The 25259-nt window shown below is 39.6% G+C and overlaps 7 protein-coding genes across 13 annotated transcripts; 3 read left to right on the forward strand and 4 right to left on the reverse strand.

The window, feature by feature from the left end:
* Positions 1–65: 65 nt before the first annotated feature.
* LOC131674352 (post-GPI attachment to proteins factor 6-like) lies at positions 66–4324 on the reverse strand. Of its 4 annotated transcripts, none has more exons than XM_058952973.1 (6): positions 4239–4324; positions 2863–3078; positions 2502–2785; positions 1115–2430; positions 792–1050; positions 66–724 (listed from the first exon to the last, which is right to left on the reverse strand). In XM_058952973.1, exons 2-6 carry the CDS (start codon positions 3036–3038, stop codon positions 531–533), a joined length of 2229 nt encoding a protein of 742 aa, XP_058808956.1. In that variant the 5' UTR covers positions 3039–3078; positions 4239–4324; the 3' UTR covers positions 66–530. The 4 variants fall into 4 exon arrangements, with proteins under 4 accessions (XP_058808956.1, XP_058808953.1, XP_058808955.1 ...); XM_058952970.1 differs by having other exon boundaries at positions 4177–4317; XM_058952972.1 differs by lacking the exon at positions 4239–4324 and adding an exon at positions 3933–4170.
* A 280-nt stretch (positions 4325–4604) lies between these two features.
* On the reverse strand, positions 4605–8446 carry LOC131674370 (protein O-mannosyl-transferase 2). 2 transcript variants are annotated; one of them, XM_058953002.1, is made up of 16 exons: positions 8388–8435; positions 8146–8268; positions 7815–7931; positions 7640–7723; positions 7477–7561; positions 7280–7384; positions 7104–7212; positions 6763–7031; positions 6578–6684; positions 6295–6487; positions 6021–6224; positions 5792–5943; positions 5630–5718; positions 5404–5552; positions 4915–5327; positions 4605–4827 (listed from the first exon to the last, which is right to left on the reverse strand). In XM_058953002.1, the coding sequence occupies exons 2-16, from the start codon at positions 8148–8150 to the stop codon at positions 4722–4724; spliced, it is 2187 nt and encodes a 728-aa protein (XP_058808985.1). In that variant the 5' UTR covers positions 8151–8268; positions 8388–8435; the 3' UTR covers positions 4605–4721. The 2 variants fall into 2 exon arrangements, with proteins under 2 accessions (XP_058808985.1, XP_058808986.1); XM_058953003.1 differs by having other exon boundaries at positions 7815–8075; positions 8146–8446.
* A 9-nt stretch (positions 8447–8455) lies between these two features.
* Positions 8456–14566, forward strand: LOC131674368 (probable ATP-dependent RNA helicase spindle-E). The gene is made up of 10 exons (XM_058953000.1): positions 8456–8694; positions 9255–9462; positions 9543–9846; positions 9934–10391; positions 10533–10902; positions 10963–11129; positions 11200–12273; positions 12351–13637; positions 13704–14038; positions 14113–14566. Exons 2-10 carry the CDS (start codon positions 9262–9264, stop codon positions 14258–14260), a joined length of 4344 nt encoding a protein of 1447 aa, XP_058808983.1. The 5' UTR covers positions 8456–8694; positions 9255–9261; the 3' UTR covers positions 14261–14566.
* A 115-nt stretch (positions 14567–14681) lies between these two features.
* Positions 14682–16940, reverse strand: LOC131674371 (uncharacterized). Its single transcript, XM_058953005.1, has 8 exons — positions 16525–16940; positions 16233–16446; positions 16020–16164; positions 15791–15905; positions 15571–15624; positions 15299–15463; positions 15125–15210; positions 14682–15048 (listed from the first exon to the last, which is right to left on the reverse strand). The coding sequence occupies exons 1-8, from the start codon at positions 16619–16621 to the stop codon at positions 14878–14880; spliced, it is 1047 nt and encodes a 348-aa protein (XP_058808988.1). The 5' UTR covers positions 16622–16940; the 3' UTR covers positions 14682–14877.
* Positions 16941–17107: 167 nt separating this feature from the next.
* On the forward strand, positions 17108–18644 carry LOC131674374 (flavin reductase (NADPH)). Of its 3 annotated transcripts, none has more exons than XM_058953009.1 (6): positions 17108–17226; positions 17438–17479; positions 17688–17852; positions 17936–18025; positions 18146–18277; positions 18342–18644. In XM_058953009.1, exons 1-6 carry the CDS (start codon positions 17220–17222, stop codon positions 18494–18496), a joined length of 591 nt encoding a protein of 196 aa, XP_058808992.1. In that variant the 5' UTR covers positions 17108–17219; the 3' UTR covers positions 18497–18644. The 3 variants fall into 3 exon arrangements, with proteins under 3 accessions (XP_058808992.1, XP_058808993.1, XP_058808991.1); XM_058953010.1 differs by having other exon boundaries at positions 17225–17270; XM_058953008.1 differs by lacking the exon at positions 17108–17226 and having other exon boundaries at positions 17277–17479.
* Positions 18645–18794: 150 nt separating this feature from the next.
* On the reverse strand, positions 18795–21398 carry LOC131674373 (N-alpha-acetyltransferase 80). The gene is made up of 5 exons (XM_058953007.1): positions 20714–21398; positions 20577–20620; positions 19464–19577; positions 19252–19385; positions 18795–19161 (listed from the first exon to the last, which is right to left on the reverse strand). The coding sequence occupies exons 2-5, from the start codon at positions 20597–20599 to the stop codon at positions 18809–18811; spliced, it is 624 nt and encodes a 207-aa protein (XP_058808990.1). The 5' UTR covers positions 20600–20620; positions 20714–21398; the 3' UTR covers positions 18795–18808.
* Positions 21399–21439: 41 nt separating this feature from the next.
* On the forward strand, positions 21440–23116 carry LOC131674372 (mediator of RNA polymerase II transcription subunit 6). The gene is made up of 5 exons (XM_058953006.1): positions 21440–21781; positions 22084–22243; positions 22311–22485; positions 22548–22794; positions 22870–23116. Exons 1-5 carry the CDS (start codon positions 21754–21756, stop codon positions 22947–22949), a joined length of 690 nt encoding a protein of 229 aa, XP_058808989.1. The 5' UTR covers positions 21440–21753; the 3' UTR covers positions 22950–23116.
* The last annotated feature ends 2143 nt before the right edge of the window (positions 23117–25259 follow it).

A 25259-nucleotide genomic window follows, 5' to 3' on the forward strand; every position in this document is an offset into this window, starting at 1 on the left:
TGTAGGTAGGAATGAAACGAGCAGAATGCATAATACAACAACGACCGTCTTTTTACGTGAAAAACAAAGGTGCGATCAATTTATTGTTCCCTTCCAATATATACATATGTATACCACTACTACTATTATAACAGTATGTCTGTGTGCGCTTTCGTCTCTACACTCGAGCGTCGATCGATCACTTGTCAAATTCTCTTGTCCAAAATATCATTTACTTGCGAGCGTCGAAAATATATACATACATACGTCACGTATAAATATACAGCTGTAAAACATGTCATCGGCTCGTTACTCCCTCACGCGCGTAAAAATATAAATTTCTCCTTTGCATGCGCTATGTACAGACGAGATTTTAGAGCTACAAGTAATCGGCAAATGCCACGGACAAGTGTCGGCTATGGCGCGAAACATACAGCTGACGGTATAAGACTCCCAGTCGGAAGAAAACAAGTTGTCCAAACGAGCGTTCCGCCGCGAACGGGCGAGGTGCGCGGGTGCGTGTGCGCCTCGAGCCGCGACGAGCCGCGGCCCTACTGCATGTAGTGCTTCTTGGGCAGCAGTAGCACGACGCCCGCGGCGACGCAGACGTGCCAGAGGCTGTGCACCACGTAGTAGTTGCGCCTGGTCTGCAGGAAGGCGTAGCAGCCGAGGCCGGCGGAGACGACGAGCAGGCCAAGGGGCAGGTAGACCAGCCGGTAGATCCTGGCTGGGTACTGCAGGCTGCCTGCGGGCCGGCGCAGAGAACACGCGCGTCAGAGGACGGAGGACCGACGGTCGAGGCGGAGACTCACCTTTGCGGCGACACTTGAGCGCCCAGCAGGCGAGCACGAGGGCGCAGCCGGACGCGGCCGGCAGGAGAAACACCCAGAGCGCGGTGCGGTCCACCTCGGCGCCCAGGGCCAGCACGAGCGCGCCGAGTAGGTCGCAGAAGCCGCTGGCGCGCGGCCCGAGTGAGGCCATCGCCACGAGCGTCACCCACACGGACAGCAGCGCGTAGTAGAAGTCGCAGAACTGCAGCACGCTCAGCCGCAGCAGGCAGAAGCTGTGGCCCTGCGAGCAGCGCGATGCGGGGTGAGGATGGCCGAGCGGGGATGGGGGGAGGGGGGGGGCTCACCTCCTGGCCGGCCTCGCAGGCGTGGTAGAAGCTGGAGAAAATGCAGACGGCCGCGTAGACGGGCGCCTCGGCGTAGTGTCCGCGGCGGATGGCCGCGTAGACGGCACCCACGAAGCCCAGGTTGCTGAGCGTGAGCGCGAGCAGCTGGCCGAGCAGCTGGCCGCGGCCGATCAGCTTGGCGTCGTCGGCACAGTCGAAGCCGCGCCAGCCGCCGAAGCAGTGGCAGGCCGAGTAGACGAAGCCGCCGCTCATGTAGTTGACGCAGCGCCCGTGAGCCCCGCCGCAGCCGCCTTCGACGCACGGCGACGAGCCGATGGCCGCCTCCAGCGTGGCCAGCTCGCACTCCTCGAAGCAGTCGCACTGCTCGCCGCAGGCCGTCGCCGAGTCGGACAGGTTGGTGCCGCTGGCGCAGCGCTCGAAGCAGCCGCAGTCGGGCCGCAAGCAGAAGGCCCGCGCGGTCAGCTGCCAGACGCCGGGCTCGGGGAAGGGCGCGTGGACGAAGCCCGGCGAGCTCCGGTTCGCCGCCAGCAGGTCGCACGCTCGGCCGTGGACCTCGGCGCCACCCTCGTCCCCGTCGTCGTCCTCGTCGTCGTCCCCGTCGTCATCGCCGTCGGTGTCGGGCTCCTCGTCGCAGCGACCATGCGGGCCCACCCGCGAGACTCGGCCGAGCGACAGGCAGCCGACCACGACCACCCTCGTGCTCTCGTTGTGCCGGTCGGCCTCGGCCAGCCGCAGGCCCACCGACAGTGTGCCGCCCACGTCGTAAACCGGGCCCACGCGGAAGCGCAGGACCCGCGGTCGTCTCGCCGTCACGTTGAAGGCCGTGGGTTTACTGGCGTTGGCCTGCTCGCCGAGGTGCTCGTAGTCGAACAGGAAGAAGTCGGGCAGCGACTTTCTCACGAGGCGGACCTCGCTGAGCCGCGGCTCGGGCTCCGGGCCGGGCTGCAGCGAGAGGCTGACCTCGGTCTCCGGGCCGCGTTCCAGCCGTAGCGTGACGTAGTGCAGCGCGGCGTCCCGCGGGCGCAGCCGCAGGCGCAGCGGGCGCGTCGCGCCGCGCAGCAGCCGGCCGATCAGGTGGCCCGTCGGGGTGCTCACGTGCACGGCCAGCGCGCACTCGGCGCCGCAGCTCGACGCGAGCAACAGCTCGGCCCACTCGGTGGCCTCCGGCACGCGGAACTGCACCACCGCCGAGTCGCTGCCGTTGGCACCCCGCGACAGGAGCAGGCGGCGTTCGCCTGGCGCAGGCGCCAGCAGCAGTGCCGCGCGCTCCACCGCCAGCTCCACGTCCAGCACGGTGTCGCAGCTCGCGCCCAGGCCTGCGAACGCGAAGCGCGCCTCCCGTCAGTCGGGGCCCAGAGGGCGGGGGGGGGGGGCGTTGGGTGCCTACCTTGCTGCTTGATCCGTGCGTCCTCGGGGTCCTGGTAGGCCCTGTAGGCGATCGCGTACCAGTCGCCCGGCGGCGGCGCCACGATGTTCACCACGTGCTCGTCCCCGTTGCTCAGCACCTCGAGACTGTAGTTGCGCGGTCGGCTGTGCCCGCCCAGCAGCCTCGCCTCGATCCTCGAGCCGTCGGGTCGCACCAGCGGCAAGCTGCCCGGCTTTAGGCTAATCGACACGTCGCGCGGCTCACAGACGCCGATGCCGCCGTCCTTTGCCTCCTTCGCCGTGAACCTGCGAGCACAATAGGTGCACCGCGGCTATAGTTCCGCCACTTTGCGAGACTGTGGCGCGCGCGGCCGAATACCCACTTGAAGGCCACCGACACCAAGTTCTCCGGCACGTGGAAGTGCGCGACGCTGATGTCCTGGTAGGCGCTGAAGTCAGCGAGCACGTTGTCGGGTCGCCGCGCGAGCCTCTGCGACCAGCCCGCCTCGGCGCGCCACGGCGCAGAGCACAGCAACACCGTCAGCGCCAGTAGCTGCATTGCTCGACTGCCAGCCGGCCTCGGCTCAATTGGACGGCATCTGCGCCGGTCCAGCGATAACTCGATTAGCGAGCGTTCGCCGCGGCGCAACTCGGGCAACGGCCGCGCCAAATGCTCGCGCGCTAACTCGTCAAACGTTCCGCCTGGCGTTCGCGCGCGGACTGTATAGCTCGCCTATTGAATTTCCCTGCGCCCGGCCGCTGGCTTAAACTATTTATCAGCGCCAATTGTCGGCTATTATTGCAGTGGCGAGCTTGCGCGACAACGGAAAAGAAAGGCGCGAGCGGGTGGCCCGTGAAACGGTGGTGCGCCGCAGCCGCGGCCGATTGACCCCTACCTATCTGCCGACGAACACGCGGCTGCTGCTGTCGAAGCCAAGGAAGAATCACGCGACACCGCGTCGCGTCGATACGGGAACATCGATGCGAATGATGCTGCGCGACGCGGAAGCTCTGGTCTGCGTGCAACGTTACGTAATCTGCTTCCTGCTCTCGAATAGTATTTGAGCATTCGTACGCTGTCGAATAGACGACGCGTGTACGCATGGTCGCGCTATCGGTACGAGCCGAGCTTTATCTCTCGACGAAATAGTACAAACAACGAGGCTACGAACGGCCTTGGATTGTCTTAGTTTTGAGTTGACGATGAGAGATCCGGACGGCCGAGAAGAGAGAAGGTGCTATCGCGACTTCCTGCTTGGCCGCGAGGCGCCGCACAATCGATACGGGCGGCCCGGAGCCGAGCCAAAGGCCGCAGTGCATGCACGCGAGCTGGCTGGCTGGCTGGCTGGCTGGCTTGAGCGATCGATCGCGGCGGATTCGCGTTCGCACGGCGGCGACGTGCGAAAGGCAACGCAGGAACGCGCCGACGATCGAGGACGATCCAACGTCTTACCAACGCGCTATGCGGGCGGTCCGCTGCTGGCGAAGCACGTGGCAGCTGCAGCTCGTCGCTCGTGCACTCTCTCGCTCGCAATGACGGCCGGCCACGCAGCGGAAACCTCCCGACGCAATCGGACCGGCCGACCCCGACACGCGCGCACACACACGTCCGCGCGCGCTATAGGCCAGTTGTCGCGTCCGCCGTCGCGCCGGCGGCCCTCGGCGCGCGCCTCGCGCTGTTGACGCTCTCACCCGACCTGCCGAAAAGCGCGCGCGAGCCTCTCCCGCGCGCGTCGCGCCGCCGTCCTAAGCTCCTTGCCTCCTTCCTCCCTGCCGCGGCCCTCCGCCACTTCATTGGCTACTTCCTGTGACTCGCTCGTCGAGCTTGCGTACTGCCGACGCCGCTCTTTCGCGCACCACCTGCCCGACACCTCTGTTCCTCATGCGATACGGGCTAGCGCTCTTATCTCATCGTAATCAACGCCAATTCTCCAACCATTGCGTCATTCTCCAATTTAACGTTTAGGCTCTACGCATACCCACTCGAGATTTTTCAGAGCGCTGAGCCGTCATTGGTTGCGATAACCTTTTTATCAGCCGTTTACGGATTGAACGTTGCGGCTGGAATAACGATGAGGTATATCTACCAGGGTTAAGTAATAATTGAGCGTTTGATTTGCTTTAGACTTCGCTTTCACGGCGAGTATGATTTAATGTAAAAATGACGATGTTTATAAATCTAGGCGTGAAAAAATAAATAGGACTTATAATCAGTTATAATTAGCAAGCCAACAGAAAGCTTTCAGAATTCCCAAGTGTCTAACCAGCGAAGCGAGTACAACGTGCTATTGGGATCGTTTGCAGCGGGACCCTCCATGCCGTAGGCCAATGGAGAAAACAAATAGAAGCTGCAAAAAACAACGGCAAAGAAAAAATATCCAGCAATTTCGGCAAAGCAAAATAATAGCCATATTATTTTCGTTGTAAAAGCTCACCTGTAAGCAATTCCAGACACGGCGATCCCGAGAATAGCGTGCTTAGTGGTCTTAGCAGCAATTTTATCGTCGAATAAGATTGATAAACTTTCGAGAATATAATGAAGCGTTATCCCAGTTAGCATAGAGCTGTATAACAAGGCCGGAAAGTAATGATGGAAGTACAGAACTCGCGTCATCGCCCAGAACGGTGCGTAATGCACTAACCAGCCGATAAATAGCCAGCTTCCGGCTGTCGTGATGGTTTTCCTTTGTTGCACCGATTCTGTGTCTTCTTCGCAGCCTCGTTTTTCACGCACCGCTGCGTTAATATAAACAAGCGCAAAAATTACCAGAAATAACAGATTTCCCCACCATATGATTGGGTTGCCGAGTAGATAGATTCGCTGGTTGCTCCCAGAGAAAAATTGGCCCTGAAATATCGTTAAATTTTTATTGATTCGTTTGTTCCTTTCAATGGATAACTTGTTAGATAAAGTATTACAGTACTCTGTAATTGATTGGCCACTGCCAAGGTCTTGAGAAAACTTCGCCTTCTTTAACTTTCAACTCAGAGTTCCCTTGCAACATTACGGCGTGAGATTCGAAAAATCGCTTTAGGAAGTCGGGTGCGTACACTTGAAAACTTACATTCGGTACTGCACATATTTGAACATTTTATTACAATATAGCAAGGCTACTTAAATATTGATATTGAATTTTTCAAATATCTTACATTTTGGAAAGTGATTGTCTTCAATATTCCATAAAGAATTTTTATCTCTTATGTTAGGATTACAAGATACTTCTTGTTGACTGTAAGCCCTGAATAAGAAAAACGTTAATATTAGATAATCATGAGGATTAATCTTAATCTAGTCAATAAATGTGATCGTACCATTTCGGCAGAGTCTTTCCACTGCACGTGAGAACGCAATGTTGTAAATAATGTACAAACTTTAATTTGCTTGTCATGGTTTCCACAATATCTCTCTCATTTCCATGATGTATCACCACTTTCCAAACGTCATTTGCATCGCCGGTACCGTTCTGTCAAAATATTTATCATAGATGTGTATTTTTACAGATGTGTTTTTAAAAATAATTTTGGTAAATGCTTATTTTACCTCTCCATAACCAGTAACCTGATAATGCTTTTTGGATATTGGTGCAACCTCCTTATGAGAATGTAAGTTTCGTCGAGTAATAACGTGCTCTAAACGAATAAGATCGCCGTGTCTTACTAGTTCAGGCTCTGTAGGAATCTCGTCTGTGTCGTATTTCTTTACTATCCATAGATTGTTATCATCTTTATGAGAATACGTTGTAATCTAAAATTATTATAAGAAGTTATCAAAACAACATACATGTGTAGACCATGAGAAAATAAATTAACTATGCCTGTTGCTGACGTGCTCCAACACTTTCTGGATAAAGGTGCCAATGTGAATGCAAATATCCTCCTCCAGTACGATGATTTTTCAATGTAAATTTTGCACCATATGCCAAATGTCTAGGCATTGTAGCATTATGCAGGGAGTTGCCCTCTAACAATGATTGGAATTCAGAACTATAAAATCCATCACCACTCCCACTAAAAATATAATAAAAGAGATTGTGTTTTTGTACACATATATATAATTCATAAATAGCTTCAAATACTTTTCATGTTAAAATTATCTACCTTTTATTCAAAATGCTTAGATGGATGTAAAAAAATAATGCATATAGAAATATAGGTAATATTATGAGGCAGAAAATCCTAGCTACTAGATGTTTAATAACAGTTACCTGAAAATTATATTGGTATTTAGTTTTCTACTTTTAACAAGTTCTAAGTTACAAAAACTTTATAAGAAGTAAAGTTACCACAGACTGATTTAAATTTCCTAACTCTCTCCATAATTCATAAATTGTATAGAATCCAACTAAGGTCACAACAAATAATCCAACAAATTTCACGCTCATTGTACAAGCTAAAGACACACCTGTAAATATTAACCATGTCCACCAAGAAAATGAAAAAGGTTGTTCATGTAATGAACCAACACGAGCCATTCCATAAGTTGCACACATCATAAAACATAATAATATAGGATCTAGTAAGATGTACTGATTTAGAGTCAAAAGCCCAACATCTACAAGTTAAAGTAGTAAATAACACTGCAATAAGCATTTTATATACTGTATAATTTTCATTTTCTACACACCAAACAATATCAGTCCAGATGAAAATGTTGCTGCTCTTGATGACTTTGTCAATTCCCATACAGTCAAAAAAGACAATGGGACAATCATTGCACCCAAAAATGTACAAAACTGAAAAAAAATTTATATTAACTGGAAATTAATATGAACAAAAGTATTCATAACAATTAATACTAACCATTCTCATACCAATATAATTTACATTTCCATATTTGTCTCCTGGTTTTTCAAAAGGAAATGTCCCATCATACCCTGTTAAGTACCCTGATAAAGCTATGAGCATCTAAATTCATCCAAATAATATCATTTTTTATTTATGTGTATATACCTACAGAAATAACTGAATGAAAATAATACAGTATACTTTAATATTACCTTGCCCAATGGTGGATGAACATCAAAGAAAAATGTTCTATTGATATACCAACTACCCATTTTTCCAAAGTGAGTTTCATCCCAACTTGAGATAAAGTAAAATATTGAAGTAAATAATGTTTATACATCAATAAAGGCTTATTGAATTATTTAGAATATTTACCATACATGAGGTGGTTCTGTTACTTTATAAAACCTTGTAGCAAAAGTAAGTACTAAAATAGTTCCAAAGAGTAACCACCAGTTTCTAAAAACAAATATAAAATAATGTGTAAAAAATAGTTATTGAAATATAAAAAAAATTAATCAATAGCAGAATTGATAAAAAAATAACTTACAAATTTTCATTATTGCAAGATTCAGTCTTGATTACTTCATTTTTTCTAATATATTTTACAGTTTGAGATTTAGTTTGAGTGGTTATATGCTCTTTCTCTTTTGCCATAGTTGTAGCTCTAGCAATGTTGTTTTCAAATAATTACCATTATTAAAAAGGTTAACTAACGAATGTCTATCAGTCGTGGAATAAAAAGAAATCCTAATCCAAAACTATAGATAGAATGTGGTCTACAAAGACTTTACAATCTAACATTGTTCTACTACAATTTATAATATACTAAATTTTTTTCTCCAGGTTATTACAAAAATTTTTAATGAAATATTTGTTACCTCATTACTATAGCAATGTTATATTTCAACGATAAGTTCTATTACAAATCCAGATGCTGGTCCATATTAGTGAAAGGAGACACGTCTGCCTCGCGTTTGATAGAAAGTCGGCAACAAGGCTAACTGTACATTTTAAAATACGACTTAGTCGTTTAGTTCATTATCAAAGCTTACGTATTTTCATGCAAACAATTAAAACTGTATGGTGAAAGTTTAGTAGTTGAAAATAAGCTTTTCAGCACCATTTTACTTCTGGGTCTTTGTTTCATTTTTCCCCACGTAAACAATAACACACTGCAATGACGTGAGTGGTTAGCATACACGTATACGTGTATGTATGTGCAATAATATAACACAACATAATACATGTGAGGGACCGGTATGGTATGCGCACGCACATTGTTATCCCTATAGTTCACCTCACTGCCGTCAGTGCATGTTAGTCTCACTGTTTCTCTCCTTGGTGGTTTGCCTTTGAATGCCTTTGAAATCAAAAAGATAAGGGGCGGCACCAGTACTAACAGCAGCTCTGTACACAAAGGAACAACGGTAAATCTTCAAATTTTTAATCTTTTCATCGAAATTATGCGTTAATGTTGCACTAATTTGAGTTTTTATCGATCACGCTATAATAATTTAATTCAACAATTCAATGTCATTAACTGGTAATAGCCTTTCACATTGTTTTGCTTACCGGTAAATTTCTCGCACTATCCTGTCCATAAGGTATTTGTCTCCATCGTTTCTGACATTTGACACCTACTTGTTACGGTTATTTAGTTAAGTTCAGTTTGTAAGAGATGCTTACAAGCGGTGAAAGAATTTGAGGGTGTTCTTGTTTTTTTGCATATTATAATTTCATTTCAAACATTTTATTTTTTTTAACTAAAAATAAAAAAAATCAACTGCTAGAACCCTCTGAAGAACTCGCTTTCTTTGTTTCGAACATGTGTTTTTTAATTGCGTGATCCATTTTTTTTTAAACATAAAATTGTAAACGAACGCTTACTTCTTGTATGTGTTATGTATAATATGTTATTTAAAACATTTCATAGAAATAGTAGCTATTTTTCATGTAATCATATTTTAATGAAATTTATGATTTGTAGAAGCACAATGGATCTTATGGATTTATTTAGGCCAAATAAGGAAATCAAAAGAGGTCCTTTAAGACCTAGAAAATCAAACTATGCACCAAGTGAATGTTCAGCTGCTTCAATAGCTTCTTCTATTAAACCATTAGTAAAAGAAAACAAAGAAAATGGAACTGATTATGTTCAAAAATACGTGGAGGAAGAGAAAAGAAAAGCACTAGAGGTTTATGAATGATAATTTCATTTATTTAATTCATTTATTTATGATAAATATAATATTAATTATTAATTATTTCAATGCAGGCAATAATTGATTGTAACAAAAATGAGCATAATTTTGATATGTTGTCAATTGGTACAGTTCCTACGCATATAGGAACTGAAGTTGATGCAGAAGAATTAAATAAATTTTACAGTACTTTTAATTTTGAACATCGGCCTAAAGATAGTCTTCCAATAAATCAAAGTAAAGATGAAATTGTAGGGAATATTCAAACTCATGCTATTACCATAATTGAAGGTGTCACTGGTTGTGGTAAATCAACACAAGTTCCACAATTCATTTTAGATGACTGCCACAACCGCAGACAATTTTGCAATATAATTGGTAAGCTATATAAACGATGTCTTTTACAAATTAGTTAATTTGAATATATGTAAATGTTTATTGACTTATTTTTTCTTTTTACATCAGTAACTCAACCCAGAAGAATAGCAGCATTGAGCATTGCAGACAGAGTATCAAAGGAAAGAAATTGGCCATTAGGATCACTTGTTGGTGTTCAAGTTGGAATGTATAAAAATATATCTAAAGACACAAGATTAACTTACTGTACAACGGGAGTTCTATTGCGAAAATTGATATCAGCTAAAAATATGTTGGAATTCACACATATAATATTAGATGAAGTTCATGAACGTGACCAAGAAATGGACTTTCTTTTATTGGTTATAAGGAAACTACAAAGGAGTAATTCAAGAAATGTTAAAATTATTTTGATGTCAGCAACATTTAATGCAAAAAAGTTCTCAGAGTACTTTTCTATACCTACTGTCAGTGGATTTGTTGCAGCACCTATGATAAGTATTCCAAAAAAGCGCAACTTCACAGTTCAAAATCATTATTTGTGTCAGTTGGAAGTTCTAGGAACTGTAAGTAATCAAATATTTCTATACCAGTACAAATAGTAGAATATTAAGACTTGCTATGATTTGTGTGTAAATTTTAAAACGATATAAATAAATTATTTTACAATCACTTTAATGTTAATAGAAACAACTTTTCTATGTTAGCTACCTGAAGTTGTACCATCTGATCCAAGAGTTTCAGAAAAGATGATGTTGTTCTGTATGAGATTAGTAGATGTTTTTGATGACATCGACAAAGGAACTGAATATGACGATGACGATTTAGAAGTTGATGGTGAAAAACCGCGTCATGCAACTCTAATATTTTTGCCTGGCATATGGGAAATTGAAGAAATGCATAATCTTATGAATAATGAAGCCGAAGCTTCAAAATGGGACATAGTTATTCTACATTCTAGCATCACTCATGAAGAACAGAAAAAAATATTCGATGCGCCGCCAAAAGGATATCGTCGAATCATTTTGTCTACAAATATTGCTGAGAGTAGTATCACAATAAATGATGTTAAATATGGTAAGTTTAGATTAACAAAGCATTTATAAAATATTTTAATTCAGACCTTTTTTCTTTTAGTTATTGATTTTTGTTTAACGAAACAGTTGATTACGGATCCTGGTACTAATTTCCAATGTTTAGAGTTGACTTGGGCAAGCAAGGCTAACTGTGAACAACGTTCAGGTCGTGCCGGACGTCTGATGGATGGTAGAGCTTATCGTCTTATTTCAAAATATTTTTACGATGTAAGTATAAACAGTTTACTTTAACAATGTATTTAATGGCTTTTAAGAATGTACGATTATTCGTTTACAGCAATTGCCTGAAGAAGGAGATCCTGAAATTATGCGCGCACCTCTAGAAAATGTTGTATTGCAAACGAAACTTCTTGACATGGGTGAGCCGAGAGCAGTTCTCGCTTTAGCCATTGATCCACCGGATTTGAAAAATTTAGAGCGTACTATATTGCTGCTGAAGGAGGCTGGTGGTCTACTAGATAAACCTGATACTCACAACAAATTCGACGGTGAATTGACGGATCTTGGACGAGTAATGGCTGCTCTGCCAATTGACATTCACATCGCTAAACTCATAGCTCTGGGCCATGTATTCAACGTGCTCCGAGATGCAATAATAATGGGCGCGTGTATGTCGTTGAAAAGTATGTTCAGTAACCCATTCCGTAATCGGATGGAAGCTTACAGTGCAAAAGTTCATTGGGCTGATGGCACGACTAGTGACAGCTTAGCTTTTCTTAGTGCTTATCATGTGTGGCAGCGTGAGATCGCAGCTAATCGTTTCAGAAGGAAGAGCCGTCAAGAGCTCTCTTGGGCTCAACGAAACTACATACAGATCAAGGTGATGCACGAGGTAGACTACCTAGTAGGCGAACTTAGTAAGAGACTCGAGCGCCTAGGAATCAAGGAGACAGTGGGACCAAACAAATTGGTCGTCGACGATGTTGATCGTGGTTTAATTTTGAAAATTGTCCTCGCCGGCGCTTTCTATCCAAACTACTTTGTGAGGAATCAGTCGCCAGTCATCGATCCAGATGAGACGCAAGGAACTCGTGCTCTTGGAGGTTTGGATCCATCCAGAACTGTATTCCTACAAGGCTGGAAACCTGATCAGCCGGGAAAGCTCTATGCTAAACGCATTCAAGAGGTCTTTAGAGGTGTATGCGAAACCACTTACAAGCAGACGCTTGTTGAATTCGATGGATCGATGCGGGTTTACATAATGTTTAATGACGATAAAATTTATGGCGACAGTCAGAAACAAACCGACATACCAGGCAACGTTTCACTATCAGTTTACAAGGCCCTCAAACTCCGAAAAATGGGAACTGAAATAAAAATCGACGTTTTAGATTCAGCGAGCTCTCAGCAGGTAAACGATGATTCTAGTCGTTCTTTGTTTCTTTTTTTCAGCTCCGTTTCTACAAGCGTTAATTCTATGTATTTCAGAGAGCTCGTGAGCTGGAAATCGATACAAATGCCTGCAGTATGTTCTTTAACGAGGAAAATTACGAAACAATGAAGAGAATTTTGCCAAAGGCATTGCCTCAGCTTCCTGGTCTTGATGAGAACAACATTCAAATAAAAATCTCCTACTTCATAAATCCAAGTCAATTTTGGGTTCGCATTGCAGACGACAAAGACTTAGAGCACAAGTACGACACGATACGTAAATTCTTAAATGATTCAAAAAACATAACACTAACAAGATTTGAGGATGAACCAAGCGTCGGCGCTTTGGTAGCCGCTCGCTGGAAGAAGGACAACAAAATCTATCGAGTCGTTATTGAGAGTTTTGACAAGAAATCTAGCGAATTGCTTGCCAAGGTGCTGTACATCGACCACGGTTTTCGTGATACTGTTCGAGTTAAAGAATTGATGAGAATTCAACCGGATCATTTAGCGGCTACAACTCGAGCTTTGGCATTTGAGTGCTGCTTATCCGAAATCGAGCCATCTAAAAAGAAAGATCCCAAGGGTTGGAGTAGGGAGGCTTGTCAGATATTCTGCAGTACAGTAAAAGAGGCGAAACAGATCTACGGCAGCATATATTCCGTCGTCGACAGTATTGTGCACTTGCAACTGTCTACTAACCTTGACGACAATTCACTACTCGATGTCAATAAACGTCTAGTGGATTTGAATTTGGCTGAGGTCGCCGAGGAAAATTACTTATCAAAGTATAATCATAAATTGCGCGAACAGATTATAGATTATGAAGCAAAACATCGAGAATACCTTGAATATTTGCAGTATGACAAGAATTTCTTGATCAGTACTTATCCGGATCCTCCTCCTTTAGAAGATTGTAGGTGTGTCGTCACGCTTAAGGGACCTAATTCTCCACTCGAGATCGCTCTGTCGAGTCTTGCTATAGTGACTTCGGCCACGAAAGTTAATATCGAGGGAAATTCCGTCAATTCTATTCTAATCGATACAAATCCTGAAGATCCACATGAGCGTCTTCTCGTTGCCGCTCTGGTCAGCCAAAACCAAAGCGGCACACAACTAACACTACGCAACACAACTCTTATGCCCAACATACCTGGTTTAACGGCACTCATGTGTTTGATCTTTGCTCCTAAGATCGAGCTGAGACGAAGCACTCGAGGCAACCAGTACGTTGGTGCTCTTTGTGGTCTCGGTTTTGATTCCAGAACTGGCCTGTCGTTAATGCCAGAACACGATATGGAAGTTTATTTTGACACTGAGTTTACTATTGAAGATTTGCAGAAAGTTAGTTATCTACACTTCTGTCCTTGAAAAACTTTTTTATGACTGTTTTTTAAATTTTATTTGTAGATCAACAGGCTCCGACATTGGATGAATATGGGCATCTGTGTACAGACCGATCAGATCGACGACCTCGCCGAGCAAGCAGTTCAGTGTCAACGCAAAGTTTACGATCTATTAAACTTATTGATTTATCGTCAAACCAAGTCGCAAAGTCCAGAAAAAATTTCGAATTTTGACAAATGGGGGCTCTACGACGAGTGCTTATTTTTACAGCCAACCAAAGCTGTAATCAAAGAAGATAGTATTTATCCATTGCATAGTGCTCTGCAATTAAATAAAGTAGATGAAGTAGCCGAAGAAATGATAGCTCATGCTCGAGCATTGCGATCACTAGCAGTATCGTAAGTATTCAGCTTGTGCTTTTCAATTTGTATTATTCTTTTTCTTAACTTTAAACAATAATAATCTTTTCCAGGGATTCCAGACTGAGTAGAACTGAAGAAAATATGACCATATATTGTAAAATATGTGAAGAAGAAGTGCTTGGCCGTGAAGCTCTCAGGCTCCACTTGTACAGAAGCTCTCATAGAGACTCAGAAAAAAAGTATGGTTTCAAGATATAAAATCAACTGATTAGTCAATACTATAATGTTCCTATGTTTTCTTTCGCGAAAATATCTCATTTTACACGATGGTAGCTGACGATTGTTCGAATTAATGAACGAAATATTTGATATGGTATTTTTGATACTAATACTGTTTAATTTGAAAAAAAAATAGAATTATATTTTTTTTTAAAGCCAAGTTAATCATTAGTAGTTAATAGTGCGTTATCAGCAATTTTGATGATTGTTTCGTTTTAAGAACCAAAGTCTGTTTTTACTTTTAAGGCCTGGTTCATTAATAGTAGCTGGCAGTTTTTAAGACAAAAATATAAGATTAATTTTTTATCTAAAAAAATCATTAAAATAAAAGAAGTAAATTATAAAAATGATTATTATAGTTTCTTTAATTTTATTTCTTAAATAATTATACTTTCTACATTTCATATTTTTATACAGATGTACACGCGTATCATACTATATATAATATATTGTACTCTAGCTATCAATAAATTGGTAGTTAAGTAAAAGATTTACAATAAACTAATTAAAAATCTTCCGTTTTAAAAATACCACCTCAGAATAATGTTAATCAGTGCAGCAAAATAAAAAAAAATGTTTTTTTTTACAATAAATAACTAATCCCGCTGTAAATAACGTGGTCCTGGTTGAGTATACAAAAGCCGTCCTGGTACAGTAGCACCGGTTACGTTCACGTAGGTACCCGGCGGTGGAGGTGGGTACGGCCCTTGAGGGGGTTGTGGCGCTCTCACTGGATAACCAGTTGTTATACCTCCCGTCTTAGCACCCTAAATAGGTTAAATATTTGTATAGAAATATTCTCCTGTCAAAAATTCACATAACAAAGAATCACGTGAAGCTTACCTGCGGTGGTTGGATTGGTATAGTTCCTCCATGAACTGCTACGTGACTTCCTGGTCTTGGGTAGAATTTATCTTCTGAGTAAGTGGCTACATTTGAAATGACGATATAAAAATGTTAGATAAGTACGTACTACCAGTTATGGAAAATTAATTGAAGCAGCATTAAAATATATACCTGTTTGGATAGTAGGTAGAGGAGCTCGCGTAGCAGTCAGGTACACAGATTTACTTGGTTCTGGTACTCGCTGTATTGGTTGTGATGTTGATGGTCCGAAGTCGTATTGTGCTGCTGTTGGTCCGTAATAACTGGATCCAGGATTATGAAATTGATTTGCTGGTTCTGTAAAGATACACAAAAATTAATTTATTGTATAGTTCTTTGGAATAATTGGTTAAATATACCATTTAGTTTATAAAAACGATTTTTGAAAATTTGAGCTAACTTACTATTCCATAGCACCACTCGAGAATCGCCAGACCTCCTGACAGCATCTTCAGATTCTAAAAAAATATAGATAACATAATATTTTTGCACAATGGATAGCTTAAATATAATAAATCCCGGATGAAATCTAAAAATAGATCTGCTCATTATTAGTTGTAGTAGTGACTCCTAGATGATTTATAAATACACAATTATTCACATATAATTTATGCATTTACTTACTTTGAGATGGCATATAACTTGCAATAGATGGAGGGGGTTTGTACCCATATCCAGGATGATATGAAACTGAAGCTGATGGGGGTGGAGATGGGCTATGTGATCGTTTCAAAGGTCCCTATGATATTAGCAATAGAATTTATAATTAATATTCATCTAAAATGTCTTAATATTAAATTATCAGTAAGTTTTGTGAAAAGAACAAAACAGTAAATAAGATCTTTGTTCTTACACTGGGAATTAAGGTGTGAGGAGGTGTGGCTGTAGTAACTTTGTAAAGAGGACTCCTTGTTGGGAGTGGAAGATACAAATGAGGATGCAAACCAGCTGCTGGATCTACATAACTATTAACTTGTTGAATTGGTTCAGAGCACACACTGGAAAAAAGTAGGCAAGTAATATAGAACAGTGTCCTTGATTGTCAAGTACTACAAAAAATACCCACTTTGTTTCCTTGATAAGTCTTCTTCTATTATCATCTTCGTGTAAAACTTTCTTTAATTGAACAAACAATTGGTGCTTTTCTTTTTTCAACAATTCTAATTCATGTTCCAATTCCAAAACTTGATCACGGGTTTCACCTATTGTCATGGTATTCTGTAATTGTTGAGTTTCCCATTCTTTTATCTGACGCTGTGTTTCTGCATCAGCCTCTTGCTCTAAATTATTATAAACAACAGATTAGGATACTAACTATATTATAGAATAAAATGTTAATAAAGCAGTGCTGTTTTTACCTTGCTTTTTTTTCTGTCTCTCCTTGATAATATGAGTTTTAAGAGCCTGATACATCTCTTCGCTCCGCTGAGGAGCTCCGACAGTTACAGCTGGCATTGCTTTCTCAATGTTGTATTTAATTCAGTGATCAACGATATTATTATATTTCAAATTAATAAAATTAACTGCCTTTGTCTAGTGTTCTTTAAGTATTTTTCAAACTACATTTCTTATGACATTTCTATATTTAACCACAAAAAACAATGATTTTAAATAATGTTATGGAAGATTCTTTTGATAGTAGTTGCAAGAATCGTAAATAACATTTATAAGAGCAATTAATTAAAATAACGTAAATTATTTTAGAGTTGATGGAAGTTATAATCTTACAATATTGTTAGCTTGGGTTTTGACGTGTTTTTGGTTGTTGTGGTATTGATGCCTGAGCAGCTCATCGCTGTGCCTGAGACGACTCTGCTCTCCTAGATGGTTCTAAATACTAATCTACATTGTTGCCAGTAATATTTAAATTAAATAAATAAAATTACGGACTGTCGACAAATTTTAATTGCTCAATTATTGCATTTCATTTTAATATTTTGAAATCGACAACCATATGTCGGTCTAACGTTGGACTCTTGTGATTCCAACCCAAATAATTCATATTTTCTTTGGAAAACATTGGCAACACCGCAATCTTAGCCAAGAAATAATTATGCACGGTAATGTAAATGATCAGCATTCTAGTTCTCGTAGCCTATGATAGGTAATCTTGATAGCGATAAGCAAACTACTTATTTAAATTTCTAAGATAATCATAGTTTTCGCTTTCTGGCGTGCTGTTCACCTGAATAGTTGAGTCACTGCCACGAAACGAAACTGACGTAGAATTATAGTTCGTAAAAATGAAAATTGTAATATTTGGTGCTACAGGAAATACCGGCTTGTGCTCTTTGGAGCATGCAGTTACCGAAGGTTCGTAAATTACTAAGTAATTTTCAATTTTTTCCCTCGTGAAAAATTACGTTAATAGCCTATTGGCTAACGTACTCCAGTATTTTTCCGACTAATAATATAATTTCTAATTACTAAACGAATTCCAATTTTTAGAATTACTTGGTTGTAATAAAAAATGATTTCGGCCTACAAAATGAATAATAATTTTGATTTGATTTTTTTAAAGGGTTGAAGACTACAGCTTTTGTAAGAGATAAAGAAAAGGTTCCTATCCATCTTAGAGACAAAATTAATATTGTTGTTGGAGATGTCACCAACGCTGAACAAGTTTCAAATGCTGTAGCTGGCATGGATGGAGTTGTTGTAGCACTTGGGACAAGAAATAATTTAAGTATATATTTTGTTAATAATTAATATTTCTTAATTTAAATAATAAAAATATACATATAAAGGCTTAATTTTGATTTGATGCAGAACCAACTACAGATCTGTCAACTGGTATGAAAAATATCCTAGATGCCATGAAACAACATGATGTACACTTAGTTTCTATATGCTTGTCAGGTATTAAAACTTGTAATTTAACAGTTGCATGAACTTCAAAAGGAAAAAGAAAGAATTATCAATATTTTGTTTATTTATATAATTTTGTTGTTAATTTATCTTTTTTACAAATAATTTTAGCATTTCTATTCTACAAACCTGAAAATGTTCCTGCAATATTCCAAGCCTTGAATGAAGATCATCAAAGAATGTTTGACTTAATCAAAGAATCACAATTGAAATGGATAGCTGTTTTACCACCACATATAGCAGGTACTTTTCAAATATTTTCTTATCATCATTCAAATATTCACTCTCATACAAATTACATTTGTAGATGAGCCCTTGTCACGATACACAGTGAAATATGATGAGTCACCAGGTCGAGCTATATCTAAGTACAGTTTAGGAAAATTTTTGGTTGAAAGCTTGAAAGCCCCAGAGCATTATCAAAAAATCTGTGGCATTGCTGATACTGCATCATTAAAATAATATATTTTGTAAAAAATTCTATATGAAAAGTTATATATAAAGTTATATAAAAGTTGTATATCATGAAATGGGATAGTTTTTGTATAAAAATATTTGAACTTTGATAAAAATTTCAACATTTATCAAATATGAATAAGAAAACACATCATTTTATCAAAATATATAATTATAATTTGAAATAAATTCTTTTTGTAAATCCAAACATCTACTCTAAGCAACTACCATATATAGATAGTAAAACTAATTTTGAATAATATTGACTAGTAGTTTACAGTAATGAAATAGTATCAGAATCATAATATTTTTTCAATATTAAAATTCTAGTGTTTTTTTCATAGAAGTATGTGTAGATAATGTGAACGAAATATGTGCTGGTGGTGGTCTCAAGTTATTAGGCATTGGTGGTGGTGGTGGACCACTGGTCATTATTTTCTGTTCTAAATTTAAATTGTTTTCTGTTATTTGTTGAGAAGTGTTATTCTTTGTAAAATTCAGAAATTGTTTAATTTTCTCGCAAATAACATAACCATTCTTCAAATAGAATTTTTCTTGTCCTTTTGTCATCAAATATACATGTCTGATTCCAATTTTGTAAACATAATCTTCTACTGCTTGCAATAACAATGATCCTAGTCCTTGAAATCGGTAGGCAAGATGAATGATAACTGGAAATAAATTTTTTATGCTTATTTTTTCAAAAAGCATACTTACAACAAGCACGCAATTATTTTTTAATTCTAATTAATTCTACTTACATGATTCTATTATCACACTGTTAGTTACATTATCAAGTAGTGATACTTTACAGTGACCAATTAATTCATTTTTTTTATCGAGTAAAAGAAGAGAAGTTGGGAAATTATCACAGGAAACATTCAAACTTCTTAATCTAAGTTAAAATATGAAAAGAATTTTGTCAAGTATTCTTTCAATATTAGCAAAAATGTTATCTATAAAAAACATATACCGTGCAGTTTCACTTCTTTTCCATTCAGAATTCAATAATTTACAGCACTGTTGTAATAAGTCAGGTCTCCTATGTAAAGGGACCAATTCATAGTGGGAATCTTTAGTTTTATCTCTGAAAGGTAGGTAATTGTATTAAAGGAAAATGATTACACCAATTTTAATCATTTTTATTTTATATGGAAAGTTTAACTATTTCAATGTAAACAAAAGATGGATGTTCAACATTCAGGAGTAGAAATGTAACAAATTTTTAACTAATGTTTTAGTTTGTGGCTATGAAAAAATTGATTATCTAATAAAAATTCTATAATAAAAAAGGTAACACTATGGAATAAATAAATTTAGATTTGATCATTTTATTTCAAAAATTAATGTCTAGTCACTCAGAGGGGACATATAATCTTTTGGATAGAAATTGGAAAACCATTACATAGTTCACACAAGTAAAAAAAAACTTACAGAAGCCTATATAGCAGAACTTTCCCAGTTATATGTACAGAACAACTCAATTTTTAGGCCATTTCATGAAGATTGCAAATCTCAAGTAATTTTTGCATTAATTGTACTCTTCAAAGAAAAATGAATAATTACTTAGGGTTTGTATGGTTTATTAGTTTGCTGATTTATAAGTCTAGTTCATCATTACGAAGGGTACAATTTATAATTCATAGTTGGTGATTTGAACGCAATGTGTTCTATTTATATCTGACCAACCAGTTCTTTCGCATCCCGTTAAGTCGTCAGATGACTAATTTTTACATACGTAGAGTGTAAGAAAGAGACGAGTAGACGATAGAAATGAATTTATATAGCACTCGACACTGAGTATTTTTTTAATGCACGTGATCATGTAGTCAAATGTCAAAGCTATTCGCGCGGAACATTACGCAGCACCGCCACTTTCAAATAAGGTATTTAACTTTGAATTTCATGTTTGAATTCGTGTATTTATAGCACATCCGCTAATAAATTCAAATTTCTATTAATAATAATCAGCACTATATGACTGACCTACATATATCTCCGTGTATCTGAATGGAAATTTATTAGATATTTTTTTCTCTTTCATGAATGGATGGTGAAATATCTAAAAACGATTACGTATATTTACCTTTTGGTTTTTGAAGGACTCATTGGTTGAAAAATAAATCACCTCTAAAAATGGTAATAAATTTAATGAAGTATAATTAAGTAACTTTTGGTGTAAAGCATTGACACTTGGAGTTGACGATTAGTGAGAAATGTTACCGCTATTTATTTTTCTGTGATAATTATAAAAAAATCGACGCAAAAGATGTTAAATCGAATCTACATTTGAAATAAGTGTCGCGTGATATTTTAACACTGGAAATAAAAAATAAACAGCTGGCTGAAACCAACGATTATACTTTCACCCTCATTCTCATACTCTGATCCGATCTCTGTCAGTCTCTCACGCACACTCATTGGAATCGTCGGGCGATAGGTAGCGCCACAGAGCTGTCGCTTCTGCAAACAACGATGGTCTCATATGGTTCTCATGCGTCTGTCATCTCTCATCTGTTTGTTCCATTGATTCAATTGTGCATTGTTGACTGCGGGTTCAGCTTCGGCGAATGGCTGTCAGGCCAGCTGCACTTTAGATGTTAACTAGAAGTTTACTAAGCGCGCGTAGACTTGGTAGACTTAGCCAATTGACGTAATAATTAACCTATAACATATGATTCATAATATATTTAAAACATATTTCTCAACAGTGATTGTTTTTTATTTTACATGTACCAATATATATTTTATATGTACCAATATAAAACGTAATATATTATATAATAAAATTAACAACAAATTTTATATCATTAACATTTTAATATAAATGAAAAAAATTATAAATACAACTCTTTATATACATAATTTTTTATTCTATTTTTATTAGAACAATTAATATATAACTTTAAAGAATCCCATGACCGTACAAGAGATAAAACAACGTATAAATGTCCATGACTAAAAACATAATTTATTTATGAATAAAATCTTCGGATAATTGATTTTTAAAATGACTAAAATGGTGGTGCTCACTCGACACTGTGAAACTCTGGAACGCGAAATCTAAAATGGCAGCGGCCACTCAAACACAGTCGGTCCACCAATATGGCGCCACTCTAAGGCCTTGCTCCTTTTTATGTTCGGACAAAACAAACAATCTGGTGTTCATTTATGAAATAAATGTCTTCTTTTTTATTTAAAATACTGTATTCCCGAAAAGTGTATGTAGCTCTTAGAAAAAATATTAGAAGCGTCGTTCCACAATGATTCCCGGACGATTGCCCATACCAGGTAAGAAACAATTTGCCTTTATAATTTTTTAAAACGCACGTCGTTGAGTTTGAATTGCAGTCAGTTATTAAATGTTATATAATCTTTCTTAGTTAACGCTATTTTCATAATTGAATTATTAAATATTATATATTTCAAGTAATATATATCACACTAACCTATGCATATCTTTCAGAGTATTATATTTTGATTTGGTTTAAAAAGTGATATTCAAAAGATGTTGTCTCTTTTAAGTTTACATGGAATTTATTTTACATTATCAAAAAAAGTCAAAAATTTAATAAACAATGTCATTATTTTAGAAAACCCCTTGGGACTTTCATGGCATGACAGTGCCTGGATTCCAATACTCAATCCAAATAATATAATGGACTATTTTTCTGAAAGGTCAAATCCATTTTATGACAGAACTTGTAATAATGAAATGGTAAAGATGCAGCGTCTTAGTTTGGATCAGCTTCAGTTAGTATTATCAGTAACTGTATATAATGAACCAATAGCAAATATTAATTTGTATTTTTCTCTGTAGAAACATGACAGGTTTAGAATATATTCTTTTACATGTGCAAGAGCCAATATTATATGTGATACGCAAACAGCATCGCCACTGTTCTACTCAAGCAACTCCCATAGCTGATTATTATATCATTGCGGGTGTTGTTTATCAAGCTCCTGATCTGGCGTCTGTAGTGAATTCTAGACTTGTAAGTGTAGCAAAATTGTAATATTAGGAGATTAATTTGAATAAATCGAATTTGTTTTATAGTTGTCAGCAGTACATCATCTACAATCAGCTTTTGAGGAAACTAGTGCATGTGCAAGGTATCATCCTAGTAAAGGATATTCATGGGACTTTAAAAATGGCAAAACTGCAGCAGCAAAGAAAGAAACCCCTGTGAGAGAAGAACCTAGCACGCTATTTCAACGACAAAGGGTTGATATTCTGTTAAGAGAACTAGTGCGAAAATATCCTTTGCCCATGCCAAAACCTGTTCAAGCTGTTGCAGAACCCCGTATGTAATTTAATTACCTTTTTTACTTTAAATACTTGTGATTTAAAAAATGACAGTTGCATTTTAAATTTACAGCTGTAAGCATTAAACAAGAGTCACAAACAGATAAGAAAGACATGAAACCACCACCAGAAAAAAAACCAAGACTTCATTGATACAGTTTTCATTTTTAGCTCGCCAATGTAAATATTTTTTAGGAATTTAACTGTCCAGTAAAATATATGTTATTTTATAAGATAAAATCAGTGAAAAATGCAAAGACTGCTTTTATAAGTAAGTTTGCTCGAACACTGTGAAATTTGACAAAATATAAATATTTATACCTACAATTATTTGATCATTCTTCTTTTTTTACCATAAGCGCAATCGGGATGGTCATTGTCGGCTATAAATCGTTTTGCTTTTTGATTGGATGTCTTACTATTTTTGAATTTTAAAAAAGTTTTCAATATTTCGTCACATTCTTTGGGTTTGGGGCATTTGGATTGAGTTAACGGTACCCATTTTGAGCTGAAATTTGCCAAGCAAGAATTCTTGTTGCATAAATATCTGAACAATGTTGAATTCATTATTAGGTTACTTGAAATTTGGTCGAAAGATAGAGCAGAATAATAACAACAGTGAAGTTGACTGATGGTTTTCGCAACATCGATTTTAGTCGTGTTTTGTCGTTGACTAATTTATACGTTTGGTAGCATTAATATTTTTTAAGAATAAATTAAAAAATATGTTCGTAAAAAGCAAGTATGACATCGGTTAATTGTTTATGCGATGAGAAGTCGTCGGACAACGTGACTTGTGACGATTCGTGCCCGAGCATGATAGCCAGCGATATCAACGATTTTATTCAGCAATTATTATGCTACAAGTGTAAGGTGGTTGACTTGGTAAACGAGCAAATACAAAAGTCGAAATGCCAGCAAGTAAGCGAGGAGTACTAAAACATCGTCGAATGCATCGTTTGCTTGGTCGACCAGGTAAATGCATGCAGTGTAATTGCAGACGCACTTTTAGAACTGCTTGCTGTCGGAAATGTGCGAAAGCAAATCCGATTGCGATGTGGAATCAACGCAAAGAGGCAAGAGGGCAATAACAGAGAGCAAAGACACGGCGACTGAGACGGAAAGTGAATCAAGGAGTCCGATGCAGAATTCACCTGGAAACAAACTGTTACACGGGATCCTCCTGGCTTTGCTATCTATAATAGCAATTTGGCTGATTTACTTGAGAATATTGGGTAATCGGGTTTGCGCCAAGTCTGATTTATGCATTCCCGTACCATTTGCCATTCGCTCTCCAAAGCCGAGACTGTTTTAACCAATAAGGGACGCAAATCAAGACGCGAGAATAAAGTCAAAAAATTGACTGGTGAGCACTACAATGAAATACAACTGGGTGCTAAAGCTGGCTTACTTAACATTTATTCACAGTTTTTTTTTATTATTACGCTTTATACACCTCTCCGTTACAAAAAGTTGTTCTCATTTTTCGCCATCTTCGCATATTCTCGTGGTAAAATTGTACACTCGCGTTAGAAATACGCTGCTGAAAAGCTGCAAGGAAAGTCGAGATAATTGGTATATGAAAAAACATTGGTACAGCGCAACGTTATACAACGGCATACAAAGTACAGCTACATGCGTCGCCCACGACGTACTTTTAGAACGATACGGAAAGACAGTTTGCGTTCTCATCGAGGTGGCTTTCTGTCGGAATTTTGGCAAACAAGGAAAAAACTCGCTGGACGTGTAACTCGAACGGCTGTTCGCGTTTCGCGTTGGCAGTTGATTCGATCGCGAATGTTTTCTTTTTTTCTTTTTTTTCCTTCATTTTTTTTTACTCGGATCTTCCAAAGCAACGTTATTCAGTCTTTTCGTTCGCAAATGCGTATATGTATATGCAAATAGAGCCTCGACGAATGCTAGAAGAGAAGGCGAGCTTTTACCGAAAGCTCGAGTCAGGCCGAGTTTCGAATCGCGAAACAATGGGGACGCGCGGAGATCCCTTGCGGAAGGGGCGTTTTGTTGGCGCGAAACCAAGGGCAAGCAGATCGCCGTAAAGTTCGGAACGAAAGCGAGCGCAGCGCCCAAGGACAGACTGCGACAGCGGACCGCAGAGGAAAGGAGTCGGACGTTGCTCGTCGACCCAGCGCGTCCCTCGCGGCTGTGCAGTGGAAAACAAACGCGGGACAGAAACGACCGGTCAGTCTTGCGCTAACTTGCTAGCGGCGGTATACCGATCGACGAAACGATTACGAAGTACCCTCGGCTACACAAGTGAAAAGTCTCTCGCAGATACACGTTCTCGCTTCCCCTCGGTGTACACGCGAGTCCAATATCAAATACACAGATTTACGGTTTTCGTTTATATAATTAGAGTTTACGAGTATCGCACAGCGTCGCATTCGCACCTCGCACGCACGCACATACATAGGGAGAGGGACGAGGGAGCGAGAGAGTCCGTTG

The sequence above is a fragment of the Phymastichus coffea genome, unplaced genomic scaffold (assembly GCF_024137745.1).
Source record: "Phymastichus coffea isolate CEN01 unplaced genomic scaffold, Cenicafe_Pcof_1.1 PCOF00234, whole genome shotgun sequence".
Lineage (NCBI taxonomy): Eukaryota > Metazoa > Arthropoda > Insecta > Hymenoptera > Eulophidae > Phymastichus > Phymastichus coffea.